Source organism: Pseudopodoces humilis, chromosome 19 (assembly GCF_049639895.1).
Source record: "Pseudopodoces humilis isolate 2021_Gansu_Grassland_sample_001 chromosome 19, ASM4963989v1, whole genome shotgun sequence".
Classification (NCBI taxonomy): domain Eukaryota; kingdom Metazoa; phylum Chordata; class Aves; order Passeriformes; family Paridae; genus Pseudopodoces; species Pseudopodoces humilis.
The window spans coordinates 7,671,424-7,681,024 of record NC_142218.1 but is presented as its reverse complement, the minus strand read 5'-3'; the positions used below and the strand labels follow the sequence as shown (position 1 = coordinate 7,681,024).

At 61.3% G+C, this 9,601-nt stretch overlaps 1 protein-coding gene across 2 annotated transcripts; it reads left to right on the top strand.

Annotated features, from left to right (window-relative positions):
* The first annotated feature begins 366 nt into the window (after positions 1 to 366).
* MYLK2 (myosin light chain kinase 2) lies at positions 367 to 8,558 on the top strand. Of its 2 annotated transcripts, XR_001331594.2 has the most exons (13): positions 367 to 455; positions 1,397 to 3,008; positions 3,130 to 3,440; positions 4,289 to 4,394; positions 4,620 to 4,713; positions 4,825 to 4,934; positions 5,117 to 5,258; positions 5,447 to 5,517; positions 5,735 to 5,863; positions 6,169 to 6,321; positions 6,691 to 6,823; positions 7,150 to 7,456; positions 7,549 to 8,558. XR_001331594.2 is itself a non-coding variant. In XM_014254249.2 (12 exons), exons 2-12 carry the CDS (start codon positions 1,453 to 1,455, stop codon positions 7,228 to 7,230), a joined length of 2,886 nt encoding a protein of 961 aa, XP_014109724.2. In that variant the 5' UTR covers positions 367 to 455; positions 1,397 to 1,452; the 3' UTR covers positions 7,231 to 8,558. The 2 variants fall into 2 exon arrangements, 1 of the variants encoding a protein (XP_014109724.2); XM_014254249.2 differs by having other exon boundaries at positions 7,150 to 8,558.
* The last annotated feature ends 1,043 nt before the right edge of the window (positions 8,559 to 9,601 follow it).

Genomic DNA, 9,601 nt, shown 5'->3' with positions numbered 1-9,601 from the left:
CCATCACCAGTTGCTCCTGGCTACCACCCCCATGGGCTGGCCAGTGGCCACCTCGTGTCACCTGTGGGCACCTTGGAGGGCCTTAGCAACCTGGACCCTGTCCAGCTCACCCAGGCCACCCCCATGGGATGGTTTTGGGGTGCCACTGTGTCCAGTGCCAGCCCTCCCTGTGGTGCTGTGCCGGTGCAGGAGGCAAGTCCATCCCTGTCCCCTGCCCCTTGTGTGCGTGTCCCCAGCCCACGGGGGACAGGCGAGAGTGGCGTGTCCTTTGAACGGGCTCCAGCAGTAACAGGTGCTGGGAAAGGCGAAGTGGGCCGGCTCCCGCTGCTGTAAAGGATCCTCCTCTGCCTGCACTAATCCGGCTCCGTTACACCCGGGATAGAAGAGGCTGCTCCCTCCGGCGCTGTCACAGTGCGGATGCTGCCTCCCTGACCACCCACTGCACCGGCACCCAGGTAACGGCACCGAGGGGGTCCCTGTGGCTTCTGACTTGGGCCATGGAGGTGGGGGGTCCTGTGGATAGCGGAGCCCCCAGCCTTGGGAAGAACACCTCCATCCCCGTGGGCTTCCTGTGCTGAGCTGTGGGATGTGGCAACGCTCTCCCAGGGACTGCTCTGCTACACCTCCCGGTCCAGCAGACCAGCAAACAACTTCGCTGTTACTGGGATGGTCGCTGCTGGGTTTATTCTGGGGCTGGGCTGTCCTGGGCTCTGGATGGCTGCACAGGGGGGTGTTTTGGGACAGGATGAGGAAAGATGACTGGGCACAGGAAGGAGTGGAGCCCAGGGCAGAATGGGGATTTGAGGATCAGGTGCTGGGCACCAACAGGTCCCCTTGGCAGAGCTGGTTACCCCTGGGCAGGGGAAAGAGCAGTGCTGGCAGCCACTGGGTGCAGGGGTCTGTGTGGCCCCCGAGCAGACAGGGTATCCCTGCATGGCTGGACCTCCTCTGTGGTTCAGGGGGAGCAACGATGGGGCCGTGCCGGGAATGCTCACCTCTCCTGATCGCCACTGCCAGCCGGGGGCCAGAGCCGCTGGCTGCTGCCCTGCCACGGTGGGATGTGGCCTTAAATTGTCACCCTGGCCGCGCCGCCCTGGCTGTTTGCACGTCGGAGGCCCCAGGCACCCGGTGACAGGTGCCGGGGTCAGGCCATCGATCAGTCACCGTGGGGCAGATATCGGGGCACAATGGGACGGTGCCGGGACTGGTGGCCACGTGGGGTCCCTGGCCCGGTGCCACCAGCCCGGGAGCTGCCGGTTGGGCGGCGGGGGCACAGTTCCCTGCTGGATGGCAGCAGCTCATCCCTGCAGGAGCAGAGCCACTGCCCGAGTCCTGCCGTCCCCTCTGTAGGGTGTCGGGTCCGGCGAGTCCTCAGCTGCTGCTTTCTCTCCCGCAGGAGCCCCGCCGAACCGGCAGCACCGCAGGGCAGCCGCCTCCCGCCTGGAGTGTCCCATGGAGCGGGCTGGAGGCGCGGGTGGTGCCGACACTGGGGGCACGGGGCCCCCCCAGGCCCAGGGCAGCGCAGCACCTGCAGCTCCCCAGGCTGCCCAGCCCGAAACAGCGACAGCGGCAGCCGCCACCGTGGCACCGGATGAAGGCACAGATGAGCCTGGAGGAGGGAAGACAGAGCTGGAGCAGGAGACAGCTCTGGCTGCTCCAGAGCCCCAGGATGGACGGGAAGCAGTTTCAGGAGAGGCTGTGCAGCATGATGGAGGACAGGCAGCATCTGAAGAAGGGCAGGCAGCACCCACTGGAGAGAAGGTGCCAGCTGCCACCGAGGCCCAGGGTGTAGGGAAGGATGAGAAAGACAAGCCTGAGAAGAAGAAAGCTCCAGCTACAGGAGAGCTCAAAGGAGGAAAGGCTTCAGCTGCTGCAAAGGCTAAGGATGGAGGGAAGGATGAGACCATGGAGAGGAAGGGCCTGCCTGTAATTGAGGCACAGGATAGAGGAAAGGACAAGCCCAAGAAGGAGGAAGCACCTGGTGGGTCGGGGGCTGAGAGTGGTGGAAAAGCAGAGTCCACTGAGGAGAAGGCTCTGGCTGCAGCAAACTCTGAAGGAGGGAAGGCAAAACCTATGGAGGAGACAGCTTTGGCTGCAGCTCAGGCTCAGGATGGAGGCAAAGGAGAGCCGGCAAAGGAGAAAATCACAGTGGTTGCAAAACAGGAGGTCCCAGCCACTGCTAAAGCTCCAGATGAAGGGAAGCAAGATGCAAAGGAACAGCAAGCACCAGCTGCTACCAAGCCAGCAAAGGAGAAAACCACAGCTGCAGCAAAAGAGAAGGCCCCAAATGCTGCAAAGGAGAAAACCCCAAATGCTGCAAAGGAGAAGACCCCAGATGCTGCAAAGGAGAAGACCCCAAATGCTGCAAAGGCTCAGAGTGGGGAGAATGAAGTGGTAAAGGCAGAAAAACCCCCAGAAGTTAAAAAGGCTCTGGACAGAGGCAAAGAGGAGCCCGTGAAGGAGAAGGCTGCAGCTTCAGTGAAGGAGAAAACCACAGCTTCAGTGAAGGAGAAAGCCATAACTCCTGCAAAGGAGAAAGCCCTAGATGCTGCTAAGGCTCAGGATATAGAGAAGGCAGAAGCAAAGGCAGAGAAAACACCAGCTGAAAAAATGGCTCAGGGTGGAGACAAAATAGAACCTGCAAAGGAGAAGTCCCCAGCAGCTGTGAAGGTGCAGGATGGAGGGAAGAAAACTGCAAAGGTGGAAAAATCCACGGTTGCATCAAAGGCTGGAAACGAAGGGAAAGATCCTAAAAAGGAGAAGGTCCCAGCTACTGCAAAGGCTCAGGATGGAGGAAAGAAAGCTAAAGAGGTGGAGCCTCCCACACCTGGAGCAGAGGCTGGGGATGGGGCTGTGGAGCCCACAGAGGCAGCAGCCATGGCTGCTGTGAAGGCTAAGGGTGAAGGAGAGGAAGTGTCAAAGGGGACAGAGGGGCAGGCACCAACGATCCCTGAGCCCCTGCACCCGGCTCTGCTGCAGAGCCTGAGCTGCCCGGCTGCCTGCCACAGGTACCCACACCCTCCTGGGATGGGGGGATCCCCCTTGCTGCTCCAGGGAGCCCTGGGTCTCTGGGTGCTGGGCTCGGGAGCTGCTGGCTGGGCTCTGCTCACCTCCCACTCCTGCTTCCAGGGAGGAGCAGCCCTGGGCAGAGGTGGCAGAGATGGAGACAATAGAAGAGGAGACCACGATGGTGGAGCCAAAAGAGGGTCTGACAGAACTTGGCTCTGGCCCACCAGCCCTGGAGAACCTGCAGCCCCTGGAACCTGCCAGCACCCCTCAGGAGAGGACATTGCCCAGTGCCACAGGGCAGCCCCCAGATCCTGCTGGGATGGTGGAGCAACCTGGACCTGGGGTGCAACCATCTTTAACAGAGGCAAAGCCACCCCCCAGCCCCTACCTCACCCCTGATTTTGGGAAGGAAGACCCTTTTGAGATATTGGGTAAGGCCATGAGGTACCTGCCTTTTCCTTATGCCCTGGACACTCTTGTGGAGTGACAGCCTGGGAACCCCATGGCCCTGCCTGCTGCCCTCTGTGTTGCCAGCTCCTGTCCTTGGCTTGTCACCTGCCTCATGGCCTCTGAGCTCCCCTTTCACTGTAAACAGGGCTAAATATGTTGGGTCCCTTCCTGGCCTGTGAGGAAGAGGAGCCTGGGGAGTGACAGTGACTGGCTGGCTGGTGGCAGGGAACAGCATGTCCTCATATCCTGCACCATTCTTCTTGTGGGGATGGCAGGGCTTTGGGGCAGTGGGTGCTTGTGGGGATCCCTGTGAGGCTGAGTCCTGCTCTCACCTAGGAAAGGGTGGCTCAGGAGTGTGTGCATGGGGTGCCCTGTGAATGGGATCTGTCCTGGGAGGGTGAGCAGGAGGTGGTGGCATGGAGTGGGGTTGGCTTGGAGAGAGTGACAGACAACAACATCGCCTGAAAAGGGTAAATGGTAAATGTGGGTTGGTGGGGGTGGCTGTCATGAAGTAAGGTGGGTACCATGCATTGGGATGGGTGCCATGGAGCAGGGTGGGTGCTGTGGAGCAGGGTGGGTGCCGTGGAGCAGGGCTGGTGCTGTGCACAAGGGCAATGCTGTGGGCAATAGCGAGGAACCCTTCAGGGGTTGCTACATCATCCAGCGCAGCCTGAGCCAGGAACCTCTGGCTCACAGCCCAGCACTCAGTACCTGGCCACATCCTGCACCCACGGGCTTGGCTGGGTGCCTGTCTTCACTCAGGGTACCCAGAAGTGGGGTCCCCTGGACAGCAGATTCCCTTCTCACCTTGTTCTTTGTCTGTGGGCAGATGATGTCCCTCCACCGCCAGCGCCCTTCGCTCATCGCACTGTCACCCTGCGCTCCGCCAGTGTCAGCTCCCAGTTCAGCCTCAGCTCCAAGGACATCCTGGGGGGGTAAGGAGCGGCCCCAGCGCTTCTCCTGGCACTGTCCCAAGCTGCTCTTCAGCCTTGAGCAGTGGCCTTGGGACTCCTCTGGTCATGATGGGTGGGTGCCTCAGGCAGGATGGGTGCCTTGGGCAGTGCAGAGCAGCAGCACAGTGCAGTGTCAGGGTCCCCAGCAGCCTGGGTGGTTGATGGTGTGAGCACTTCTCCTTCTCTCCCTTCCTCCTTCCTCCACAGGGGCAAGTTTGGTGAAGTTCACACATGCACAGAGAAGGAGACAGGGCTCAAGCTGGCAGCCAAAGTGATCCGGAAGCAGGGAGCAAAGGACAAGGTCTGAACGATGCCGGGCAGTGTTACACTCTGTGTGCCCCTGGTGTGGGGACACAGCCTGTCCCAGTGGCACAGCCAGGGCTGACACCCCACACTGGGGCTCCTTCTGCAGGAGATGGTGCTGCTGGAGATCGATGTGATGAACCAGCTGAACCACCACAATCTCATCCAGCTCTACGATGCCATAGAAACACCCCGGGAGATCATCCTCTTCATGGAATTGTGAGTGCGTGTGCCTACCCTGGGGCTGTGCAGCCCCAAAATGCCACATCCCACTCTGGCTCTGACCAGCACCTCCATGGTGGATCTGGGCCAGAGTCCTCAGGAGGGAAAAGAGCTCTACAGGAGGATGGCTTGGGGCAGGGAGTCCCCCCAAAGTGACCCCATGGTCCATCCCCATGCAGTGTGGAGGGTGGTGAGCTCTTTGAGCGGATCATCGATGACGACTACCACCTGACAGAGGTGGACTGCATGGTGTTTGTCCGGCAGATCTGCGAGGGCATCCGCTTCATGCACCACATGCACGTCCTCCACCTCGACCTCAAGGTGCGGGGCTGGGGGCTGACAATGGCAGGGCCAAGGGTGACAGCAGGACACTGGCTAGCTGTGGGGGGGATGCCTGTGGGTCAGCATTGCTCTAGTGTGGGTCAGCTGCAGGACCCATGGGCTGCTGGATCTGTGCAGTGGGGATGTCCTCTCTTGGTGGTGGGACAATGGTCACCCTGTCCCCACAGCCCGAGAACATCCTCTGTGTCAGTGCCACCGGGCACATGGTGAAGATCATCGACTTTGGGCTGGCTCGAAGGTGAGGTTTTTTCTCAGCTCTGTCCCACCTCCCTGTTCCACTTCTGTCCTTCATCTCTGTGTGCCTTTGGGTACCAGGAGCCCCAGGACGTGCTCTAGGCCATTACTTTGGCCACGGTGATCTCTGACTATCTGGGGAGGGCCGCTGAGAGAGAGGCAGTGGTTTGAGGGTGCAGCCTGTCCCCCTTCTGCTGACTTGCACCACTCCTCGGCTGCAGGTACAATCCCAACGAGAAGCTGAAAGTGAACTTTGGCACCCCTGAATTCCTCTCCCCTGAGGTGGTCAACTACGAGCAGGTCTCCTACTCCACGGACATGTGGAGCATGGGCGTCATCACCTACATGCTGTACGTCAGGGCTGGGTGGGGGCTGCCAGTGCCATGCTGGGGAGCTGTGGTGTGCTGGGGCACAGCTCCCCTGGGTGCAGAGTTGTCCCCAGGCTCCTGGGTGGCAGGTTGGGGGGGGTCCTGGATGGGGAGGTGGCTGTGTGGGGCTGGGGGGCAGGAAAAGGCTCATCCCGGTGGCAATCAGGAGAACAGGACGGTGGCAGCACATCCTTGGAACATCCCTGGCCGGACTGGCTCTGTTCCAGGGGGTCTGGGAGGTGCTGAAGCCTGAGAACACCTGACTCCTCACTTCCCTGCACCCCCAGGCTCAGCGGCCTCTCCCCCTTCTTGGGTGACGATGATACCGAGACACTCAACAATGTCCTGGCTGCCAACTGGTACTTCGACGAGGAGACCTTTGAGAGTGTCTCCAATGAGGCCAAGGACTTCGTCTCCAACCTCATCATCAAGGATAAGAGGTGTGAGGCTGGCAGTGGCCACAGGGTCCTGGGATGGGCATCCCCAGAGCTGGCCTGGTCATCAAATGCTGCCTCTTCACCAGGGCTAGCAGCATCCCCTGGGTCCAGCACTGAATTAACCCCATGGGGCTCTGTCCCACTCTGATTGTCCCCAACAGAGCCCTGTATCCCTGCAGGGACACCTGTCCCAAGGAGGATGTGCTGAACCCCTCAGAGTCTTGCTCAGCTCCACCAGTCCCTGGGCACATCCTTCCATCTGTTTCTTCCCTGCAGGGTTATGGGGTTTGGGGGCTCTGGAGTGGCTGGAGAAGGGCATGGTTGGGGGTGAGGGGCTTGAGCAGGGTTGACACGGGCTCCTCTTTCTCCCAGTGGCCGGATGAGTGCTGACCAGTGTCTGCAGCATCCCTGGCTCAATAACCTGGCAGAAAAGGCCAAACGCTCCAACCGGCGGCTCAAGTCCCAAGTGCTGCTCAAGAAATACGTCATGAGGCGGCGCTGGAAGGTGCGGGGTCCAGCAAGGGCATGAGGGTCAGCAGCTTCTGAGGGGCCTGAGAGGGGGCTGTCCTGGTGGGTAGCATCTGGAGCATGGAGAATAGCTCCCTCTCGCTGTGCTGCTGGGACACAGGGCTGGGGACCCTTGAGCGTGGGTGCCCCTGAGATAACACCCGCACCAAGAATAGGTCCCTTTGTGGTGGTTATTCCTGAGCCGATCCCAAGAGCAGCTTTTAGGGGCAGGAGTAGTGTCAGGCCTCAGAGCGGGGTCTGGCTCAACCTTCAGTGCCACAGCCCATGCCAGAGGATGAGAATCTTTCCTGTTCCCTTTCACAGAAAAATTTCATCGGGGTGTGTGCTGCCAACCGCTTCAGGAAGATCACCAGCTCGGGGTCCCTGACAGCGCTGGGCATCTGAGCTGGGCTCCCAGGGTGAGCCGAGGCCAGAAAGGAACCACTTGAGAGGGACCCCCCCACCAGTCTGGAGCAGCTCTGGAGCTGGTCCCACCGCGCTGAGGACCACATCACCGCTGGGGGTGCTCGCAGTGGCCTTGAGGCTCCTGAGGCTCCAGCCCTCCTCACTCCCAGCGAGCCGATGCTCCTGTCGGGATCTCCTCAGACTGTGGAGCTGCTCCGGAGTGAAGGTTTCTGATCTCATCACTGGCCCTGGCCTGTCTGCGTGATGCCCGACCTGCAGCATCTCTGCTCTGCTCACGCTTCCTTTATGTGCCCTCAGAGGAGGAAGGCCATTCCGGTGTGACCCCGCCGCCTCGGCCACCTGGTGCTTGCTGCTTTTGGACTCAAAATGTGCCTTCTCTGCCTGTAAATGCCGCCTCCACTGCCGCTGGCCCCTGCACTCACTGCCTGACCTCCCTTCCCAGCTCTGTGGCTCGGCGATGATGCTGGAGGGCACCGCGGACCCTCACCCCGATGCTTTGGCACCGGAGCCGGGGCTCAAGCACCTCCTCCCGGCCAGCGGGGCATGTGGGAGCGGAGCTGGCCCCGAGCTGCTGCTCGCACAGGAAGGGAGGAAGCAGCAAGCACGCTTCCAGCGGCGTCCCCAGCTGGGAGCCAAAGAGGAAAGAAGGAGGCTTTGTGTTCCTCCTGCCCTCCCTGCCCTTCGGTTTTGCCAGCGGGGGAAAAACACAACCTCTGCTTCACCCGTCCCCGGCAGATCGCGATGAGCGAGGCGGGTTAATGCAGAGCAGCTGGCCCGCGCTCCCCGCTCCGGCCGGCACCGCTCACCCGACCACCAACACACCGGAACTGCTCCCCCGCCCCGTGCGGGGGCTCCGCGGGACCTGCTGGGGCTGCAGGGCTGCTGCTCCAGCTCCCGCGCCTTGTCCCGATCCCCGTCCTCTCTGTCTGAACCCCTTGGGCCTCCCCGGTGCTGCCAGAGGATGGGCATCCCCTGGGATTTGCAGCGTCCAGCCTTGCCCACTGCAGGAGGGGATGGGAGGTTGGCAGAGGTCCCCCAGCTTTGGCTTTTGCCATGGTTGAGTTCCCCCAAGCCAAGGCTGCGTGTTTGCTCTGGAGCTGCCTCTGCCCTCTGTGCCTGCTGGAAAAACATTGGGGAGAGACACAGGGAAACATTACCCCTCACCCCTACACCGGCTGCAGCAGGGGAAGGGGCTTCAGGCTTGTCCCCTCTGGGCAGGAGCCACGGCCCCATAATGGAACCCTCCACAGCGCTCGCCTTCTTGTAAATAAATGTACAGGTCTGCCCACAGACCACACCTGCCAGTCCAGGGGCTGGGAAGGTCCTGCTCCCACCTGTGGGGCCTGACAGTCGCAGGATGAGTGAGATGAGGATGGGAAGCAGAATCTCATCTCTGTGTTAGAGGGAATGGGTCCAGGCTGTGCTGAGGACAGGGACCACCTGGTACGTCCTGGGCAGGGCTGTGCAAGCATAGTGCCAGGGGTTTCTGGTCTACACACCCAACAGCTCTGAGCACCCCAGGGGAGTGGGGGAAGGGAAAGTGACTGGATGGATCAGCTGCCAGTCAGACAGACGTGTCCTCACATCTTCAGCATATGCCCATATCGGGTGGGATGTCCAGGCAAGGGCTGGTGGGTACTGGTGCCTCTTTGCCCAGGGGAGCTGTGGCTGGCCCTGAAGTGGTTAAGGGTGCCAGAGCCCGGCCTCCGGCTCCTGCCGCAGGCGTCCCTCCCAGCCGCTTCCTGCCGGCAGCCTTTGACCGGTTCCTGTCGGTGACCACCCCGCAGGCCTGGACGCCAGCGCAGCCCCATCTGGTTTGAGTTACGCTCCACGGCGGTGACGTCTCCTTCCTGTCTGGCCCCAGGAGCCGCGCATCGCCCCGGTCCCGGCTCTGGCCTCGGACGGCCACGGGGGCTGCAGGGCCCTGCTGTGGGGTGGCTGCGGGGCTTCCAGGTGGACCATCAGCCCCGGACATTCCTGGCACTCTGAGCTGCTGTAGGGGATCAGTTCCTGAACACAGCCCTGTGTGTGCATGTCTGTGGCAGAGAGATACACAGGCACCAGCCATCCCAGGGTGGGGCACCCCTACCCCACAGCCCAGTTTGGTTTCTCCATCCCTCTCCTTCTTATCCTGGGACCCTACAGAGACAGACACTAGGGCTGGATGAGTGAGGCCACAGGGCTGACACCCATGGAAGCAGCCGTGATCCCATCCTATATTCCCACTGCCATGAGCCCCTGAAGCTGCTTGGAGTGGACTGGTCCCACTGGGGTCGAATGCTCCTGGTCCATCACAGGCCATGACAGCCAGGTCCATCCCTTATGTGTGGGGTCCTCATCTCCCCCACAG

Bases quoted from the DNA above. Each gene is read 5' to 3' on its own strand.
- MYLK2 (XM_014254249.2), top strand. From the start codon at position 1,453: ATGGAGCGGGCTGGAGGCGCGGGTGGTGCCGACACTGGGGGCACGGGG. The intron at 3,009-3,129 runs GTACCCACACCC...TCCTGCTTCCAG, and splicing joins TGCCCGGCTGCCTGCCACAG to GGAGGAGCAGCCCTGGGCAG. The intron at 5,864-6,168 runs GTACGTCAGGGC...CTGCACCCCCAG, and splicing joins GGCGTCATCACCTACATGCT to GCTCAGCGGCCTCTCCCCCT.